At 57.0% G+C, this 21252-nt stretch overlaps 1 protein-coding gene and 1 long non-coding RNA gene across 6 annotated transcripts in view; one reads left to right on the forward strand and one right to left on the reverse strand.

Annotated features, from left to right (window-relative positions):
* The window catches only part of ARHGAP44 (Rho GTPase activating protein 44), a 59869-nt gene that overhangs the window by 37344 nt on the left and 1273 nt on the right, over positions 1-21252 (forward strand). The window contains exons 14-18 of one of the 5 annotated variants that reach the window (XM_029926720.1): positions 9131-9148; positions 9852-10070; positions 14086-14243; positions 17517-17897; positions 19839-19889. In XM_029926720.1, coding sequence (XP_029782580.1) covers positions 9131-9148; positions 9852-10070; positions 14086-14243; positions 17517-17897; positions 19839-19846 — 784 coding nt within the window. In that variant the 3' untranslated portion in view covers positions 19847-19889. The remainder of the gene's footprint in view (positions 1-9130; positions 9149-9851; positions 10071-14085; positions 14244-17516; positions 17898-19838; positions 19890-21252) is intronic. The other 4 variants (XM_029926718.1, XM_029926721.1, XM_029926719.1 and 1 more) reach the window with 4 other exon arrangements.
* Positions 12462-14010, reverse strand: LOC115281398. The gene is made up of 3 exons (XR_003904281.1): positions 13618-14010; positions 12930-12983; positions 12462-12742 (listed from the first exon to the last, which is right to left on the reverse strand). It is a non-coding gene; the product is annotated as an uncharacterized LOC115281398 (long non-coding RNA).

The raw sequence follows: 21252 nt of genomic DNA on the forward strand, positions 1-21252 counted from the left end.
AAATTAAAAGGAACATACTTAGAATCTGATCTTCGCATTGTGAGAGGGAGCCCGAGAAGAGACGGATGAGCGCATACTAGTAGAGGCCTCAGATTTTGGTTTTCATCTCAGGTGAAGCAACTCCGTTCTTTGTGAAGGTCGTCTGGCCACGGAGATACCCTGGAGGATGATTTCTGGACCCGGCTGGGTTCCAGGGAGCTCCTCTGGGCCAGGGGTTTCTGCGTGGGAGGCGTGCAGCTCCACCCTCCCTGCCAGACCCTGTCTGGTCCCAGGCACCCATGGAAAGCAATCCAGATGCCATCCATGGGAGAGTTACCATGTGGGATCTTGGGACACAGTCCACTGGCCCCCAAAACACACAGGCAGATGCAGAAGCTCGAATGATGATATTTATTTATTTATTTAATATTTATTATTGAGAGACTGAGACAGAGTGCAGGCGGGGAGGGGCAGAGAGAGGAAGACACGGAATCCAAAGCAGGCTCCAGGCTCCGAGCTGTCAGCACAGAGCCCGACACGGGGCTTGAACTCATGGAACACAAGATCATGACCTGAACTGAAGTCGGACACTTAACCAACTGAGCCACCCAGGCATCCCTTGAGTTATGATATTTTAAGCAACTGCCTCATCTCTGATGACATTCTGGCATTCGAGAACTTTGTAAATGAAATGCCCGTTCTGCATACGGTTCGGAATGAAAGCCATAGACTGCCCCCATCTACTTTTAGGGTATAAGGGATGTGCTACATGACTTACTCTTGGCACGCTAAATGGATAAGTTTATGTATTTTAAATTTAAATGGATAAATTATGGATTGGCATGCCTGAGTGGCTCAGTCAGTTAAGCATCCAACTTCAGCTCAGGTCATGATCTCACAATTTATGAGTTCGAGCCCCACATCGGGCTCTGTGCTGACAGCGTGGAACTTGGAGCCCGCTTCCCATTCTGTGTCTCCCTCTCTCTCTGCCCTTGCCCCGCTTGTGCTCTGTCTTTGTCTCTCAAAATAAATAAATAAACATTAAAAAGGTTCAGTGAGCCTACAGCTGCTCACATCTTAACCAGCTTTAACAGAACTAGAACCCCAAGGTTGTGAGCAAGTGTTCTTGGGCAGAAGAAAGGAATTTACTTCGGTTGAGTCCCTGTGTTCTTTTAGTAATAGTAGGGGAATTCTCCACATTTATCCCATTCCTCAGCTCTTAAAATCTGTAAGATCTTATTTATTTTAATGTTCATTTATTTTGAGAGAGAGAGAAAGTATGCTAGCAGGGCAAGGCAAAGAGAGAGGGAGACAGAGAATCCCAAGCAGGCTCTTTGCTGTCAGTGCAGAGCCCGACACGGGGCTCGATCTCACAAACTTCGAGATCGTGACCCAAGCTGAAATCAAGAGTCAGATGCTTAACTGCCTGAGCCATCCAGGCATCCCAGATCTTTGAGACACATTTTAAAGTCTCCAAACTACCCCTTGAGACACTGATAAATTAAAGCTCACTTTGTCAAGGCATTTTGGTCAAGTTCAAAAACAAAACAATCAATTGTATGTCAATAAAGCCATTGCTTTTAAGAAAAAGAAAAGAAAAACTGGCCAACACTTGAAAGAAATGGTGAGTTCCCCTTCAGTGCCAGCAATATGTTTCTGGCTGATGACTCTCTTGCCCTAGACGTTATATGAGGTGGTTCATTCCTATCCCTGCTCCGGGCTTTGGTCCTGATACCCCTGATTCAGGATGACTTAGGAAACGCGGTTTCTTTAGGAAGACTTGGAGGCAGATTTACGAGCTCACATCAGTCTTTTCCATTATTCTGGCCGGCAGAATAGTGAGCCCCCCAAAGACAGCAGGTCCTAAACTGTGGATCCTGTAAATATTACCTTCATTGGTTAAAAGGTCTTTGCAGATGTGATTAAAATGAGGACCTTGAGCTAAGGGGCTCGCTCTGGAGTATCAAGGTGGGCGCTCAGTGCAATCACGCGTGTCATAAAATGTGGAGGGAGATTTGACGTGTGCGCACAGAGAAGGGAAAATGCAGAGATGGAGCAGAGAGATTTAAAGATGTGGCCACGTGCTAAGGAGTGTATGCTCCCAAATGCTGGAGGGGGCAAGACGTCGCCTGTCTCCTGCAGCCTCCGGAGGGAGCACAGTCCCGCTGACAGCTTGGCGTCACTCCGTTGCTCCTGATTGTGGACTTCTGGCCGCCAGAACTACGAGAGAATAGATGCCTGTCATTTCCCAACTTCGCAGTCCTTACATGTGCCTCCACGGCAAATGCGTGCCAGGAGCGTCGTAGCGAAAATAGCGGCAGGTGCTCGGTTCTTGTCCCGTTGAGGGCTGAAGTCTGGCCGCGCTCCCTTTGACGATGGTTTTGGACACCGTGACTTAACAACAAAATGTGTAACAATATGGTGGAAGAGAGGTACCAGAACTTCCAGTGTCGGAAAGAGCCCCGCTGGTTGTGCCTGGGTTTCTTGAACACTCACTCTTGGAACCCAGTCCCCTCGCTGTGTGGGAGCCCAGGCAGCCATGTAGGGAGAAATGGAAGCCCCCAGCCTGGATCCCCAGCTGAGCCCTGAGCTGACGCCTGGCCCCACTGACCAGCGTGGTAAGGGAACGGTCTTGGGAGTCCTCCACGCCGACCTACATAGCATAGACAAGCCACACCTGCCAAGCTCTGCCACAGGTGTGGCTTTGAGACCCAGGTAAATAAGCCCCTTCGTTTCGAGGGTGGCATCATATGCAACAAATGCTAAAACAAGCTTTAAAACAAGAGCACTGCTGTCCTCCAGCCCCGACCCCATTCCTCTAGGCTGATTTAATTGGCCTGGGCTGGGATTCAGGCATTGGGAGATTTTTATTTTATTTAAAAAAAAATTTTAGGGGCGCCTGGGTGGCTCAGTCGGTTAAACCTCCGACTTCGGCTCAGGTCAGATCTCACACATTCGTGGGTTCGAGCCCCGCGTCAGGCCCTGTGCTTACAGCTAGCTCAGAGCCTGGAGCCTGCTTCTGGTTCTGTGTCTCCATCTCTCTCTGACCCTCCCCCTCTCATGCTCTGTCTCTCTCTGTATCAAAAATAAATAAAACATTTAAAAAAAAATTAAAAAAAAATTTTAGTGTTTATTTATTTTTGAGAGAGAAAGAGTACAAGCAGGGGAGAGTCAGAGAGGGAGACACAGAATCCAAAGCAGCTCCAGGCTCTGAGCTGTCAGCACAGAGCCCAGTGCGGGGCTCAAACTCATGAACCGTGAGATCATGACCTGAGCCGAAATCAAGAGTCAGACACTTAACCAATTGAGCCACCCAAGGACTCCAATGGTCCAGTTTTTTTTAAAGTTTTCAAAACTTTGTACTTTAGCCGTTGGATGTACAGGCTATGATCAGCCTACCAACACTTGGCACCACAAAGCATTCACTGGGTCACCCTGTGTCCTTTCCTAAGCTCTGACTTAGAAATTTTAGGGTACAGATCATTATGTATTTTTAATGCCTTGTTTGTATTGGAACTTTTATTTTGTTTTGTAAAATAGTGGTATCTGTTTCTTGGACCATCTGTCCCAAATAATCAGTGAAAATAACGTACAGATTCCTTTTGGTTTGCTGATGGCGGCAGAGTATTATCCTTGGTCCTATCAGTTATATATATGTGTGTGTGTGTGTGTACATATATATTTTTTTTAATTTTTAAAGTATTTATTTTTGAGAGCGAGTGGGAGTGGGGGAGGGGCAGAGAGAGAGAGGAAGACACAGAATCCGAAGCAGGCTCCAGGCTCCAGGCTCTGAGCTGTCAGCACAGAGCCCACTGCGGGGCTCGAACCCACGAACTGTAAGATCATGACCTGAGCCGAAGTCGGAGGCTCAATCGACTGAGCCCCCCAGGCACCCCAGTCCTATCAGATATTTTTTATGTAAGCCTTCCTGCCTAAAGAGTTGGCCGAGGTGCCTACAGTCTCTTGGCTGTTAGTCAGGAGGGACTGGGTGTCCTGAGCATGTGTCAGATGCATGCGTCGCCATGTCCCCAGCAGAGTGTGCACAGACTGCCCAAACCCGGGATGGTTGAGAGGCCTGTGGACAGGCCAGAGGCAGGAAGAGAAGGGACATCAGCAATGGAGCCTCCTTGCTCGCTCACCTCTCTACCTGACGGCTATGGTCCTCCGCCTTTGGTACTCTCTCTGCCTCCACCCCCTGCCCGCTGCCTGTTACGTACTTCAGAGACCGTGCTGGCACCACCGCGGCCCACTCTGTATGCCCAGTGTCCCCTGCTGCCTGCGTGCTGCCTTCTGGCTCTGGCCCACGTTCTCCGCACTTAACCCTGCCGGTGGGCACATCTGTCCCACCGCCTCTGCTCACTTCTAGCCTCTTGGGTCCCAGCGCAGTGGAAGTCTGTCCACAGAAATCCCAGTGGCCTTGGCCCTTCATACTCTAGACCAACATGTGGCTTCTCTTTCAAGTCGTGAAACCTGACGTGCCTATTGTCATGTACTTGTCCCACGGCAGGCTGGCCGTCAGAGGTGCTCTGCCATAGCTGGTTGAGAGCCGCCCCAAAACCCACCCGAGCTTGCGATCTCCTGTAGAGCCCAGCCTGGCGCGTGACACGTCCTCAGCCTGTGCGTGACAGCGCTCTTGTCCAACCGCCTGGACCTTAGTCTAGATGTCCAGCGGTTTGGGATAGGCATCTTTGATGCCCGTGGTGCTTTGTGGAACACTAGTTCCACTGTTGGTCATGGGAGGAGATGGAAATCTGGGGTCTCGTGGACTGAAACACACGATTCAGCACACGGAAACCAGCTGACTTAGTGTGTGACTTCCTGGTGTCATGTTGTCCCGTGTCACAGATTTTCCTAAGGGTGCTGTGGTGGGTTTCATTTCCCATGTTGATTAAATCAAAGTCGGTGGTCACGTGATGATGAGAACTAGTGGTCCAAGGGCCTTGCTTCTGTGCTTGCGGACATCAGGTGCCCTGTAGACCTGGCAGGGGACGACGGACAGTGAAGACGGTGACCGCGAAGGACATGTCATGGGTATCTGGTGGGGTCATTTTATTTCAGATAGAACCTGAACCCTTCTGAAAGATGAGCTTGCCTAGAAAGTCGTTCTGGGTGTCAATGGGAAATTTGACTCCTAATTTGGGTTTGCATTGGCTCAGGCCCCAGCTCCGTTTCCACGTTGCTGGGCTTTACGCATCTGTAGATGCTGAGATCAGATGGAGACGTGGCCCGAGGACTGCAGCCTCTGTTTGTCCTGGGGAGGTTGCGAAACATTGGTGTGAGGTATTTAAGAAAGGGATTATCCCCGGAGGGACCGGGAATCACCTGATTCTGGCCTTCCCGGGGTGTGTGCAGGCAAGGTCACCACCTGGTGACCCCCAAGGCCCTGCCCCTGCTGCCTGGCCCCCGGGCGTACCTTGAACATTCCCTGAACTTGTAGGTCTTCAGTGGGGAACTGGGAACTGGGGGACTGCCCACATCTCCCAGCATCTACCGTCTGAGGGCAGATGCATTTCTTGCCTCCTCTCTCTTGACTGGCTTTGGCCAAATGTAACTGATTTTTAGAACAAAAATCAAAACCTTCCAGATCTCCATAGACTTAAAATACTTCAAAGTCATACATTAGTTCATACCTCTAGCTAGGATTGTTCCTGACGGATTCAAAGGCAGTGTGGCAGCTGTCTGTCCTACAGAGGGGAAAACGCTAACCCTTGACAATCCCCTATGCTTTTTTTTTTTTAATGTTTATTTTATTTTTGAGGGAGAGAGGGAGACACAGAATCCGAAGCAGGCTCCAGGCTCTGAGCTGTCAGCACAGAGCCTGACGTGGGGCTCAAACCCACGAATTGTGAGATCATGACCTGAGCCGAAGTCAGACGCTTAACCAGCGGAGCCACCCAGGTGCTCCATATTTCTTAATTTTTAAGATTCTGCCTCTTCGGCTTTCCCTGTGTGGCATTTCAGAATGCCACTTCATTTCCCGCACCAAGGAGACGTTTATAGGTCTGACCTTTCCCTTCCCTTCATCCCCCCACCATGTGGGAGACGAATAACCTGATGTGAGAGAAGTCCTCTGAATGCGCGGAGTATGAATTTTGCAGTCAGGCTCTCTCCAAGTTCAAATTCTGGCCCCTTGACCTTGGGAAGCCACTTAACCTCTGCATGCCTCTGTTTCTTTCTACACAAAATGGGGAAAGGCTATTAGGCACCCACCTGAGCGTTGCTTTGAGCATGAAACGAAATGTGAAATGTTACATAGGAAGCGTTTAGAGCACTGCTCGCTACATGGTCACTGCTAGCTGCTTTTACCACACAGCCTGGGTTTTGAGCGACGCTGTGCCATTTTTAAGATCGAGACACGGCTGGGCTTCTCATCCGTGAGGCCCTCTGACTAACCCCTTCCTTCGCCATCTCACCAAGACCACCTTAAATGCTTGTCTGGCTCCCCCACCTATGGGCATTTGGGCTCGTTCTGCAAGAGAAAATACACTCAAGCCAGAATGGAGTGGCCGAGGGCCCAGGAAGGTCGTGGGAGCCTCCCCACCCCCGTGTCAGGCGAAGCCCTGTGGCCGTTTCTGCCCCACCCCCACTCCCCATCACAGGCTTTGTTCCCCAAAGATGCGTGCAGCCCAGACGAACCTTCCTGTTCTTCCTCTCTTTCCTGCCCAGTCAGACTCAGGCAGGTGAGGGTCCCCTCTTTATTCTCTGTTCCTTCAGCGACAGCCAGGTAGGCTTTCTGCACCCCTCCTCGGAAGCCCGCACTGGCCCGTCCCTCCAGATTCCTGCAGGGCTCACGCACCTGGGGAAAAGGGACTGTACTCCTTGTTCGTTCCCCTTCCTTCTACCAGAGAACCCCCACCCCACCCCGAGCCCAAGCTTTGGTGTCTTGTTAGGAGGGGAAGACAATCTCATGGGGAAGATACCGTGGACTTGGGTGACTGACCCCGATGGGGTCTTCCCAATGCCTGCATCCCCTCCTGGCCTGATGGGCTGGCACGGAGGGCTTCTGCCCCGCCCCCATCAGCCTGTTTTAGGCTCAGGGTCACGTCTTTAATTCGTTCTCTAGGACGGTTAAGAAAGAAATAGCGAATACTCGGCACCTACGAGGGCGGAGCGTCATCACTGTTGAGGCTGCCGCTGGTTGGTCTCTGAGTAGCCGCTCTGTGATTTGTGCACACCCTTCTGCTTGTGCTTGATGATGCCGAGGGGGAGAGGGTCACGATCACTCCCATCTTACAGAGAATGAGCAGAGGACCTGATGCGCTGAGTGAGTCGTCCGCATCACACAGTAATGAGGAAATCTGGGACCCAGACCCTACAGCCCTCCTCCCAGAGCTGGCCCCTGCGCTTGGTAACCCGGGTCACCAGGGAGCCTGGGGTCTGAAGTTGCTGATGTGGGGAGATGCCGCTGGACACAGAAGGCATCCCTCAGGAGCCCTGGCCCTGAACCCCATGCCCCTCCCTGCACTCCTCCTCCCTGAATTTGGAAAGATCTTTCTCGTTTTTAATGTTTATTTATTTTTGAGAGAGAGAGCATGAGCAAGGGAGGGGCAGACAGAGAGGGAGACAGAATCGGAAGCAGGCTCCAGGCTCTGAGCCATCAGCACAGCGCCCGACATGGGCCTCAAACCCACAAACTGTGAGATCATGCCCTGAGCTGAAGTCGGACACTTAACCGACTAAGCTGCCCAGGCGCCCCTGGAAAGATCTAAGTGAAAGAGCACAGGCTGAAAAGATGGGATGAGATGGACAGATGGACGTCCTCAGGGCTCCTCCCGTGGATCACGGTGGCAAACATCCCCTGCATGCCACCCTCACCTACAACTGCAGCTCAGTGGTGCCACTTCCCTTCCTCTGCTGATACTAAGCATTCTGCTCTTTTCATCCCAATAATTTCTGAAGCCCAGAGTGTGATACTCCCTTGTAGTCCCCTTTAAATATCAGGGGATGCAGCCGAAGTTTCAGGGGCTCTCCTCGAGTGAGTCTGGATCTCCTGGAGAAGGTGCTTCTTTATTGGGGGGCTGGAGGGGACCTCAGGCCCAAGATGACTTGAAAGCCAGCAGGTCCTGGAAAGAGACCCAGCCATCCAGCCCCAGGCCCCGCAGGTGCCTTCCACAGGAGACAAGAAACAGTAACAATGACACCGGGCACGGAAAGACCTCTGCGGATCCTACGGAGGAAGTCGGGTCAGGAAGCTGTACCCATCCCCGTGTGTGCTCAGCTTGTCCGGACACTCAGTGCAGGCTCTGTCCCGAGGCACGTTTCCTTCAAGGACCCGAATCCTTCAAGACCCGGCTGCAGCAGGTCTTGGAACTTGAACCTTTCGTTTGTTAGTTTAGTCTTGGTGCTGGGCTCTAAAAGCCCTGTTGGGTGGGCAGAATTCACAGTAAGAGCTCTGTGCTTCTGACCGGGGAGGGTCAGAGTAAACCAGATCGCCCCCAGGCCCCCACCCCACTGTGCGGATACGGGCAGTCAGGGCTGCTGGAAGGTTTTCTTGGCGCATGATCGTTTGTGTCTCACTGCGTACTGGAGACATCAGGTCGTGGCTTCATACCACAGTACCAGTTACCTCCTAGACCAGCGGAAAGAACTTACAGCCTTCAAAACCTTTTTCTTTCTTTACTGTCTGTTTCTTTTGGGAGAGAGAGAAAGCATGAATGGAGGAGAGGCAGAGAGAGAGGAAAAGAGAGAATCCCAAGCACTCCTTGCTGTCAGTGCAGAGCCCGACATGGGGCTTGATCTCATGAACCATGAGCTCATGACCTGAGCCAAAATCAAGAGTCATACGCTTAACTGAGCCACCTGGGCACCGCAGAATTGATAGCCTTCTAAATCACGTAACTTGGAAGCCAGCAGATGGCTATTTCCACCCATTTTTTTTCTCCCTTATGACACCCTCTACCCCCAACCCCATCCCTACCTGCACTGATACCAGCCCTCAGGCCTGTCCCGTCATTCACCTGTGAGCTTGGTAGGATGCAACCTTCACCCAAACCGAAGAGCCACTTGAACTAGAGAAGCAAAATGAACCATGGAACAATTTCACGGCACCCAAAAAGCCCCACTCAGACCCTGACCCTGACAGACAACCTGTGTGTCCAAAGGAAGGCATAGTTTTTTTGACACTAATATCTGTATGTTTCTGTCCCTGCAGCCTTAGGAAAATCCAAAGGTACGGTATTCTCGGGTAGCCACGAGGCCACGTTCAACCTCTGAAAACAAAGCAAGCCATGCCTTAGTGAGCTCTGCGAGAGGGCGAATGTGCCGTGTCTGGTTGCTTGGCCGGCTTTAACGGAAGCTGTGTCTCTCGGTGGTTAAAACTGAATCGGAACCCGGAGTGACCAATAGGCATGATCAGCCCCTTGCCTGTGGCATAAACAGGCGCCAGGGGCCGAGCCAGGGTCCTGGGGCCGGTGCAGGAATCCTGACTCGGGCCGGCCTGTGCTCTAGACCCCAAGTGACAAACCGAAGGACGGATATGTAGATGTGTCCTGCTGGTCAGTGCCAAGTTCTGGTGCCACGCTGCCCCCTGCCCTTCCCACCTCCATCTCCCACGTGTTGGGGGGCGGGGGGAAGCGAGTGCCCTCAGAGAGGCTGCATTCTGCTCCGGGGGGACAGCTTGGATTCCATGCGCAGATCTCAGGCCAGCTGGCTTTGGCAGAGGGTTGAAGCCGAGCCGCCAGCCGGGCCGGGGGTGCTGGTGCGCGGCTTGGGGGGTCCCCCCCTCGAGCCTCCGGGGGGCGGGCAGGAGGGTTGCTAAGGCTTCGCTGCTGTTCTCCCGGCGGACGTGCTTGAATGTGTCCGCCGCGCAGGGGGAGGGGGAGCCTCACCCCGGTCTCGCGTGGCTAAGCGGCTGTCTTTGTGTCCCTCGCCAGCATGGGCGTGAGGGTCATGGACACGTCCTGGGTGGCTCGAAGAGGCTCCTCAGCCAGCAGGAAGGCGTCCTGCGCCCCGCCCACCGTGCAGCCCCCCGCGCCGCCGCCCGCCGAGCTGGCTGCTGCACCCCTGCCTTCGCCGCTCGTGGAGCAGCCCCCGGACGGCCCCTCGCTTTCGCCTTCGGGCCTGGGGCTCCCAGCCGGGCCCGAGCGCACCAGGTAAGCAGGGCTCCGGGCTGGCTGTGCGCATGCGCGCTTGCTTGCACGCGGGGCAGGGCCGCTGCACCCACTCCGGGGGCCTCTGGATGCTGTCACCCATCCCTCTCGCCCCCGCGTGCCTGAGCCTTCGAGTTTGGCTTCACGCATCACGCCGGCACCTGCCATTCCCAGCTCCCGGATTTTCAGACCGAGCCCAGGCTTCCCCAGAATAGCAACCCCTACCCCCCTCTCCGCCACGTCCTTCCCCAGCAGACGTCTAAGGGGGCAACTCGCAAAATCCGGGAGCGATAGAAGCTTCCAGCTCTCGTGCCCGCTCCCTGCGCTGTGAACACTTCCCGATCGTGAAATGCAGAATTTCAGCCTGTTCCCTCTCCCTTCTCTGCGCTGTTTTCAGCGTGTAGTCGCCTGGGTGCAGAGCAGGGAAGGGGGAGAGGAAGTCACGTGGCCACGCGGCCCGGGGACCTGGGCGGGGCTCCGGGGTTGCTGCTCCCGTGTTTCCGGGAGGAGGAAGGTGCACACGTGATCAGGGCATGGCCAGTGCAGTGAACGTTTATGGAGGACTGTGTCCATAGAGAGAGGAAACGTGTGACTGGCACTCCCGTCCCAGTGAGCAGTTATGCGTGAATTACAGCGCACTGCCACACGGGGTCACAGGGGGGCCTTCGGCCCTTCCTCCTCCAGCCCTTCCTTGAAAAGCGGCACCCTAGAAGTGGGAATGAATGGCCCAAGACTGCTTTGCTGGGCGTTTTGATTTTTTTTTTTTAATGTTTTTATTTGTATTTGAAAGAGAGAGTGTGCAAGCCAGAGAGGGGCAGAGAGAGAGAGGGAGACAGAATCGGAAGCAGGCTCCAGGCTCTGAGCTGTCAGCACAGAGCCCGCCACGGGGCTTGAATTCACAAGCCTGAGATCATGACCTGAGCCGAAGTCAGACACTCAACCAGCTGAGTCACCCCGGCGCCCCTTTGCTGGGTGTTTCTATGTGTTCTGAAGCAATTCCAACGCGTGGGGAAAATCAGATGCTTCTGCATTCTGTTAGGGGTCACAGTGTTCTCCCATGGCTGCTTCTGGAAAAATCTTATAGGCTTTGGGAAACCCAATCTTTATTTTACTTTATTTTAAGCTTATTTATTTGTTTTGAGAGGCAGAGAGAAAAGAGAACAACCAGGGGAGGGGCAGAGAGAGAGGAAGAGAGAACCCCGAGCAGGCTGTGTACCAAGCTAGTGGTGTCAGGCTTGAACCCACAAACCATGAGATCGTGACTCAAGCTGAAACCACGAGTCGGGCACTTAACAGACTGAGCCACCCAGGTGCTCTGGGAAGCCCAACCTTCTCACCCAGTCCAACACACACACACCCCGATTCCCCAAATGAAAGGATTGCAGGGGTTTTTCCTTTAGTGAGGGGGGGTTATGTTCCCCGTGAAATGGAGAAATGACAGAGGGGACACAGGACTGGGGATGGGGGTGGATGATGCTGGATGCGCTCCAGTGGCTGTGGAGGGCTCCAGCTCAGGGCCAGAGGACGCCGGCCCGGCTGTGTACATGGGGGTGCAGGAGAGGCACGTTCAGCAGAGAAGCCTGTGGCGATCGCCCGGGGCCAGGGAGGCTGACAAGGAGGTGACAAACAGAGGCAGGAGACCCGGAACCGCCCCCTTCCGCACACTCACTGGCCTCACCCCAATTTCCCATTTCATAACCAACACTCGGTGCTGCACGCTGTTTGGCGCATAAATAATATTTCTAGGAAACGCCCCTCAAAGATGGATCTCCCCGGCCTCAGGGGTGTTCCCAGAAGGTTCCAGACAGGTGGCCTTGAGAGTCGCTCACGGGCAGGGACCATCACCCGCTGGTTCCGGGTAACGGAGAGGCCATCTCACTGGTCTGCAGCCACATGTCACACCGTCCCCTTTATCTTGGGGTAACTGGCTGCGGCTTTCCTTTGGGTGGCAATGTCCTGATTTGTCTCCTGCCTCTCTCCTCTCCCTCACATGGATTCTTCCCAGTACAGACGGTGTCCCACCAGTTTTTTTGTTTGTTTTTGTTTCTTCCGTTTTCTGGACATTTGTAGCCACACAATGCGCCCTCCAGTTACCTGATCCCGTTACGCGCTCCCCTTCCCGAGGATGGCAGGCCCTCCCTCCTCCCTCAGGCTTGCTCCAGCCTCTCCATTCTCCCTCCAGCTCCCCCTGCCCCTCCCCCAGGCCTGGTGGCTCTCGCCAGCCAGACTCGGCCTCCACCTCCCGCTCATCTGCTTGGCACTGACTCCGACCCCAGACTGCTGCTTACCCCCTTTGCACCCAGCTCACCGAGTCCCATGTCCCCAGAGCTAACCTGTTCTCGAGCGTGCCTTCACTCCTAGTAACCCCCTTGCCCCCACCCCTCCCCTCTGGGTCAGCCGCACCTGTGCCGGAGAGAGGCCAGCAGGGCTAGTAAGGAGGTAAACAGTTGTTTGGGGGACAGTGGGCGGGACAGCGGAGTGGGAGCCCCTCAGTCCCTAGATCCCTGGGCGGGTGCCTCGCCAGTGTGATAGGAGATGGAAGAGTGCAGCATCTCACCAGCAGCGGGTTTTTTGTTCGCTGCTTTTGTGTTTTCCTTTGCTGTTGTAACCGCCTGTCGATGGTGGTAGAGGTGGAAGGAAGGCTGGACGGTGCTTGGCCTGAATTCCCCGCGCGCCTGGGGACGAGTCAGAGACACTTTCTGGCCTCACCGGAGCAAGCCAAGGGCTCTCAGGGGTTTCACTTATTTTTGGTCAACAGCACAGAGAAAGGCACTACCCTTCCTGTCCCTCTGGACGGAATGGCTTTTGGGGGGGAGGGCGAGGCTGAGAGGAGACCTATCCCAGGTGTGGTTTGAAACTCACCTGAGAAGGGGGGGAGTTCGGCGCGGCCCCGAATGCCCTGTTACCTTCACTCCTCTGGGGAAAACGGGTTGTAGTTTGGCGTTTGCTGTTCCAGCCCCGGCCCCTGCCTCCCAGCCGTCCTCGCCGCACCCCAGTGGGAAGGCGTGCCGTGTCTGTAGCTCTCTCATGTTTGGGGCTTCTAGATAGATTTGGGCTCTGTCTCTTGTCGTTGGGGGAGAAGGATTGAGGCTCCATCCCCACGTCCTAACCCAAGGGCATCAGAGTCCAGACGGTCCCCAGTAAGGCCAGCCGGTAGCTTCAGCCCAGGCTTGCCAGGGGCCTCCTGGGCCGTCGTGTGGGGAATCCTAGCAGAGAGGATGTCTGAAGATCAACTAGGAATGTCTGCCTTGGAGGGCGTAGTGGAGGAGGGTGCGGAGTGACGAGTCGGCCACACATCTGCTGTCCCTGTTCTGTGGCGTGGAGTAGGGTCTCTCTTAACAGGCACTTTATGCTTAGGACAATGCCTGGCAGGAAGGCAGCAGTGAAGGATGAAGTGCCTTTGGAACATGGTGACCTAGGGTGTCCCTCTGTCAAGTCAAGGGACACCGGAGGCCCTCACGCCCTCTAAGCCTGGGGGCCTGGTACTTGCCGCATTCAGAAGCAGAGCCAAGGACCGTGTTAATTAACCCTCCCAGCTGCTGGGACTTACTCTGATCCAGGAAGGGTTCTGGAAGCCGGAACTGTGGTGGCGGTCAGAGAAATCAGCAGAGAGCCATGACCACAAGGCCCAGCAGGGAGCTCTCATGTCACACAGTGGCCCCAGGAAGTCCTCTTGGCCCTGCTATGCTGTGGACACAGAAGCACCAAGAGCACCTAGGTGTTCCCGTTTCAGGGCCCCCAAGGATCTCTGTGTTGATCACAGAATAGATTGGGGGGTCTCCTGGCGGTCAGAGGGCAGAGGCATGAGGTGGGCACCACGGATGTGGAGATGGGAGCAGAATCCAGGTCCCCAGAACCCACGAAGGACCAGTCCCTCTGAGAGCATGTCTGAAGGCATGATGAAGGGCACAGGGCAGACCTGAGTGGCCCCGGAGGAGCATGTGGGACCTCGAGCCAAGACAGACGCTGCACTTGCCCAAGTTCAGGAGCTTTCTCATCCCATTTGCTTCTGTTCCAGCGCTTCGAAAACCAAGGAGGTTTCTCCGGGATCTGGGCAGAAAGGAAGCCCGGGCTCCAGCCAAGGGACGCCAGGTGCAGGGACTCAGCCTGGGGCCACCCCCGGTGCCAGCCCCAGCCAGCCGCCCCCAGACCAGAGCCCTCACACTCTCCGGAAAGGTGCGTGTCCACCAGGCTCTGCGCGGGTCACAGGCCTGGGTTAGCTGTGCCGCGGCCTGGACGCTCGCGTCCCTCGATGAGCGTGGATATTGAGAAACCGCAGGGACTTCGAGAGACATCCCTGGGCTGGGTGCATGAGCTTCGGGAAGTTACCCAGCTCTGGGAGGGCCCGCCTCATCTTTACTCCTTCCTGGACATCATCGCCCGGGATGACACATGTCCTCAGGGGCCCAGAGACACTGGTGCACAGCTGCCCACCCCTGGGATTGGTTCTGGAAGGCGACACGGAGGAGGGACTCGGGGCCGTTTCCACAGGAGTCCTGACCTTCCGGGTCTCTGGGAGGGCCGAGGATCCCCGCACTGGCCCATGGGCCGTCCCACCCAGAACCTTCCCCTGGAAGAGGCCAGCTGTTCTCTCTGAAGTGACTTTCTGGAAGCGAGGGCGCTGCTCTGTGGGGACATTTCATAAATGGGGGGCAGCCCAGAATGTGTACTTGTCCTAACCTTTTTTCCCCATTTTTTTGAAGTTTGTTTATTTTTGAGAGCGAGCGAGCAGGGGACAGGAAGGGAGAGAGGGAGAAGAGAGAATCCCAAGCAGGCCCTGTGTTGCCAGCACAGAGCCCGACGTGGGGCTTCGCCCTCCCGAACCGTGTCAAATGGTGACCCGTGTCAAAACCGAGAGGCAGACGGGCACTCAGCCCACCGAGCCCCCCTGGTGCCCCCGTCGGCTTTTGCCTTATGTTACCTCTTAGCTCCGTCTCGACCTCATTCGAAATGCCAGGTTGTTGAATTTGCGCTCCGTTCAGGCCTCTCCGAGTTCCAGGCGTGGCTCTGGGTGCAGGATTTGTGGCATGGGGGGAAGGGTGCTCCCCAACCACAGCAGGTCCCTTCCGGGCTCCCTTGCGGGAGGCCGTGGTGGCTGCCCCACGCCCTCCCGTCCATGTGTCCCCCAGTCACGGCTTAGCCATTCTACCAACCGGCTTTGAGCCCCTGCCATGTGCAGAGCTCCGTGCCAGGCACCGAGAGGGTAACAGAGCGACAGACACAGACTCATGCCGTGGGCCCCTCGGGGCACCATGGGAGATGTGGGGACTCCCGTCCAGGCCCAGGAGGCGGGGCACACGTGGTCCAGACACACTTCTTTGGCCACCTCTGTTTGCGGAGCCTGTAAGCTTCCCTCTAGCCCCGAGAGGGCGGTGCCTACGCCGTTGTGTCCTGTGGGGTCCGGCCCCTTTCCAGGCCAGTCGGTTTTGACAGGATATGGGGCCAGCGCAGGGAACGCAGCCTGGAGTGGCTCGGGTCCCTTTCCCAAGTGACGCTCGGCATCAGAGTCCTCCTCTGAAAGGTACAGGTTTCTTCACCTGCTACCGTTGCCCGCTTAGTTTGTGTGTGGGGGGCAGGGGTTGGTTTTTTTGTTGATGTTTGTTGTTGTTGCTTTCAGAGTGAGAGAAAGAGAGCAAGCAAGGGAGAGGGGCAGGCAGAGAGAAAGAGAGAATCCCAAGCAGGCTGCACACTCAGCACCGAGCCCAGTGCGGGGCTCAATCCCACGACCCTGGGATCAGGACCTGAGCCCAACTCAAGAGGCAGACGCTCAACTGAGTGAGCTGCCCAGGCAATCCAGGGCTCTCTCTTTTATAAGTGGCTTGATGATATCTTTTGCCTCCTTTCCTTTTTTTTTATAAGGAGCTTTTTTTATAAGGAACGTTTGTTTATTTAGAGAGAGAGCGCGTGCATGCAGTAGTGGAGGAGGGGCAGAGAGACAGAGAATCCTAAGCAAGGCTCTGAGCTGTCAGCCCAGAGCCCAACGCAGGGCTCAGTCCCACGACCGTGAGATCATGACCTGAGCAGAAAGCAAGAGTCAGACGCTCAACCGACTGAGACGCCCAGGAGCCCCAAGCTTTTTGTGCACGTGTTTTAAGCCCCTTTAATCTTTTCACACCGTGCCTCCAGCTTTATGTCCTGGCCCAGTCCCGTTGCCACCAAGGAGTGGTAGCCATCCTCCCCTCCTCCAGCTCATGATCGAGCCTCGGCACCCAGGGTCCCCGCCTGCTGCCCACTCACCCAGCATCAGCCACTCAGCCGTCCTGGGCCCCAGTAGCAGGTGCTGGGCAAGCCTGCCCTGTCCTCCCTGGGGATGTGGAGCTGAGAGGTGGTTTCATTGCGGGTCCTGACTGCTGCTTTTCTGTGCGTGGTGCCACGTAACCCCTACGAGCCTGTGCAGAGGAGACCGCCCTTCCCGTCCAGTGGAAGAGGTTTCGTTGAACTGTGGAGGGTGCGCAGTGGCTAAGACGCGGTAGGACTTGAGCCCAGGTTGGTGAGGCCGCGTCCTTGTCCACTCCGCACACTGACGGCACCCGGGGAGCGCTTCAGAATAGATGCTCGTGGCGGGGTGGGGAGCGGGGGTAGGGAGGAGAGGCCCTGTTCCTCCTTGAGCCCCTAACCGTTTCTTCGGGAATCCGCGTAGCCCCCGGCAGCCCTTGCTTAATCCTAAGGCATTAGTGACCGGTTCCCCCAAAACGTCTGCACGTCGGTGCGGGCTTCCCAGCACTGGATTTGTCCTTCTTACCAGCTCATCTTTACTCTGTAAAGTACGTGCCATTCCGCAGCACGACCAAGGAAATAAGAGGGCAACGAAGGGAGCGCACAGGGCTTTGGGGCAGAGATGCGCGTCAGGAGCGCGCAGTATGTCCGCGTGGTCTTCACAGAGGGGACAGTTCTCGAGAGAAAGCCGCAGGTAGACAGGATTCGGAGCAAGAGCGAGGAAGGACAGGGAAGGCCCGAGGTGCTTTGCTTCTGTGGCCGGAGGACTGGGGCCATCCGTCGCTCTGCCAGGAGCCGGCGGGCGGGTTCAGCCCAAAGTCCGTTTCCTGTCCTTCGAGACGCTCGCCCCAGGCCCCCTGCCCGGCTCCAGGTCCCCAGTGTCCCCGATCGTCCTCCTTGGGCCCAGTATCACAGACTCCCCGCCCTTCCTCAGCGCACTTCCGATCCCCTCCAGTGCTCCGAGGCCAGGAGAGGACGCTGGGCAGCCGGCCATGGGCTGTGTGTGGGCAGCGCGCCCTCCGCCTTGGCCGGGGCTGCGAGGGCATCCCGGCGGGGGTCCGGGAGGAGGCGAAGGGAGCGAGCAGATGGCAGGCACAGAAGCTTGCCCTTTGGGGTGGCTGCTTGCAGGGGTGGGGAGGGTAGGGGCGCGTGGGTGAGGGGGTGGCGGGGGGCATGCTGACAACAGGCACGTTTCACAACTGAGTGTGTGTGTTCTCGCGTTTTCTCTTTCAGTTTCCAAGAAGCTGGCACCCATCCCGCCCAAGGTCCCCTTCGGCCAGCCAGCGGCTGTGACTGACCTCTCTGCCGGCCAGCCGTCCCCGCTCAGCCTGTCCCCCACGCCCCCGAGCACCCCTTCGCCCTACGGACTGAGTTACCCTCAGGGGTACTCCCTGGCCTCCGGCCAGCTCTCCCCGGCCGCCGCGGCGCCCCCCCTGGCCTCCCCCGCCGGCTTCACGAGCGCCACGGCCAAGTCGCGGCCCACCCCGAAGCCCCGACAGAGGCCCACACTGCCGCCCCCACAGCCTCCGACGGTCAGCCTGCCGGCCCCGAGTCCGCAGGCCGCGGAGCACCCCGTGCTCGACGGCGTGGCCCCTGCGGAGAGCATGTCCACAGGTAACCGAGCCGCAGCGCCCGCGTGTGTCCCCACATGCCTCAGCCGGCCGCGCTCGGGATCACTAGTGCCACCGTCCGCTGACAAGCTGTGCGGGGGCCTGGGGAGCCACCCCCCACCCCCACGAGCTCAGTGGATTCAGATTGTCCTGCGGGAAGCGCGTCCTGGGACACTGCTCCCCACGGAATGCCTGCCGGTGTGGGGTTCCGACTCTGGTCTGAATCTGGGGGAACTGAGCTCCGAGTCCTTTGCTGGGGGGGTGGGTTTCGGACAGGGCGGGGGCCCGACTGGGATCCAGGCACAGGTGAGTTGATCGCCGCTTTCCTTGGATGGAGCCCAGGTTCGCGTGTAGGTGCAGCCCCTGACCTTCGGAATAGAGGCCAAGAACCAAAGATGTTTTTTCCGTATTCGTAAAATAAGCCTCGTTAGAAAATGTATTTCCAGCAATATTTAGGGACGGGGCAGTTTTAGGAAAGATGCTTATCTCCACCATCCCTTGTCCTTGGAGGTGCTTGTTGGCCAAGCCCACAAACAGTCAATTTAGTTTTGCTTTAAGCTTAAAAATTAGAGGTGGAGCTATCCCCTCACCCCCGAAAAACGTAAAAGCACAAAATCACAAACGCATTCAGCAAAAGCCATTGGAGGACTGGAGAAAGGGGACGTTTTTGAACCATCTCCCCAGAGACTCCGACCGCATGGCGTTACAGACTCAGGGTCTCCCTGCAGGGAGGCTGCATCGGGGCCTAGAGGCGGCCTGGCGTATCACCAGGCGCCACAGAGCCCGGGCACTTCTGTTCGGTGTCGTCCCAAGTAGCAGAAGGTGAGGCAGCTCGGGGTGCGTGTGCACACACCCTAGATTCACGCACACACACAGACCCTGCCCACACGTGCACATAAGCACAGGTGCACACGCGCGCGCACACACATACGCCCCAGATCCCTGCACACGGTACACAAATACTAGATTCCTACACCTGCATATACATACTGCCCGTGCACACGCCCCCCCCCACACGTACACGTGGTCCATGCACACGCTGTGTCCACACACCGCACCCCACACACACACACATGCCCGCACATATCTGTGCTTCAGGGGACAGCGCGGTCCTAGGTCCCTTGTGATTTCTGACGGGGATGGTACTTGGACCCCTAGCCCCCCTCTGTCCCCCTGCCCCCTCAGAATGAGGTTTTTTCCACCTCCATCAGGTGGGAGGGCAAGCCTGTGGGGTCCAGCCCCCCTTGGGCTTGTCTAATCCAAGCTGTTTGGGATGAGTCGGGAGGTTGGCACGTTGCGGGGAGCAGCCCCTGGTGGTCCGGCTTCTGTATTTCAGGATGTGGTTCATGTTGAGAGTACAGCGGCTGTCCTCTACCCTGAGGCTTAGAACAAATAAGGAAATCCGTCCTCGAAAATCCAGTGAGCGCTGGTAGTGATGTCTCAAGAGGGGGAGGGGGCCCAGGTGACCCCAGGAGCTCAAGGTCATCCCGAGGGTCTGCTCTTCCAGCGCGACCCGCCCCCCCACCCCCCGCCCCGGTCAAGGGACGACGGCTAGGTGGTGATGCGGAAACAATGCAAGGAGCTTAGGCTGTCATAGGACCGCGACAGAGAGGTGGTGACACCCTCAGGGAACAAATTTGGGGGCCCCAATGTGGGCGATGGAAGGCTCCCAGGGCCTGCACCCCACCTCCCACTGAGCCAGTCCCGAACTGCTGGCCTTGAATGGCTCTTGCACCCAGGTCCCCCCCACCCCTGCGCCATGGCGTGTCCGTGTTCTTTGGCAGCACACCGTCATTCTGTCCGTCCGTCCGTCAGTCCGCACGGGTCTCATCTGTGACACTTGGGTGCGGCCGACTGACTGTCCTGCTGGGTGTAGTTTCCTTGTCCCGTTCTTGTCTCATCGTGTTTATTCCTCTCTCTGAATCCTGTCCTTGTGTTCCTGCAGCCGTGTGATGGGCGGGCCGCGGTTGCGGATGCGTGTGAGGGGGATTTCAGGGTAAGCGGCCCCGGTTCAGCTCTGCATGTATGTGGCCACGACCCGCCCGCATGGCAGCCCGGCTCTGCGCCTTCCCGGGCCTCAGGGATGGCCATGTGCTGCTCTGGCTTTCGGGGGACCGCTGGCCTCTTGGCTGCCTGGCTGGCTTTGCGCTAGGAGACGGGAGGACTTGGCCAGCCCCCCACCTTCTGTCTCTGCAGCACCCCAGCGCCCCCTCCTTTTGGCTTAGAAACACAGGCCTGACAGTGTGGGCCTTGGCCTGGGGAAGTGTCCCCGGGAGGGTTCCACCCGGTATTGCGGGGGCGGGGGCCGGGGCCTCATGGCAGTGAGGTCCCACTGGCCAGACCCCACTCTCCGACGCAGGCTCTACCTTGTACCCTGGCCGCCAGCAGGCGAGGCCTGCAGCGCTCACCGCAGCGGGGTTCAGCCTGAGTGCCTCGCCCCCGGTGGATGTGGCTGGCGGTTCTTTCTCACTCAGGGTTCAGGGACCATTGCCCTGGTCTCTGCCCGCACAGAGCGGATGCTCGAAATCAAAAGTGAGGAGAGGCAGCAGTTCTGGTCTCAGTAAGAAGGGACGAGCGCGCCCCCCCCCCGCCCCCCGCATCCAGGTCCAACCCTCCATGGAGGCTGCTAGGCCCTTGGTGTGGTCCTGTGGCGACCGGGGACAGGCACAGCACCAGGCTGACTCCAGATGGAGACAGTCTCCCCTTCCCAGCAGTCGGTGGGCCACCTTCCCCCAGGGGTCCCAGGGCACAGCCAGTGGTGCAGCCAGCCTGTGGTTCCAAGGTCAGATTTCCAGCCGGACAGAAGGCCGCAGGGTAGGTGTCACCAGGTGGGGCCACGAGGCCCCGGCTCAGTGGGATGAAGACAGGTTCGAAGGACGTTTTAAGGACTGTTTGGGAGGCAGGGTGACAGAAGGACGTTTGTCCCAGAGCTTCCATGTTTGTACGTCCCTATGTCTGTCTGTCCTTTGGCTGAATGTTGGTTCTAAAAAAAATACCCTAAAGGCACCCCCACCCCAGAGGCTGGCCCAGGGCCGCCCCCTCCTGGGCACAAGTCCCCTGCCCCCAGGCAAGGCTATGTAGGGCCAGAAAGGAAGGCAGCTGGGGGGTGGGGGCGCGGGCGCACCTGCACCTAGCGGCCGGCGGCTCGCAGAGGCCCTGCGTTCCGGGTGCTGAGCTCGGCTACCTCGGGCACAGCCTTCCTGACACTCTCCCAGAAGGAATGACCTTCAGCGCCCGCAGTAAGGACCTGACCCCAAGGTAAGCCGCTGCCCAGGGGCCGACAGGGGGTCTGGCCCCACAGCCTGAAGTCCCCTCCCCTCTGAGAAGGGAGACAGAGGGCGCCGCCCCAGGCCCCTCCG

The sequence above is a fragment of the Suricata suricatta genome, chromosome 17 (genome assembly GCF_006229205.1).
Source record: "Suricata suricatta isolate VVHF042 chromosome 17, meerkat_22Aug2017_6uvM2_HiC, whole genome shotgun sequence".
Classification (NCBI taxonomy): Eukaryota; Metazoa; Chordata; class Mammalia; order Carnivora; family Herpestidae; genus Suricata; species Suricata suricatta.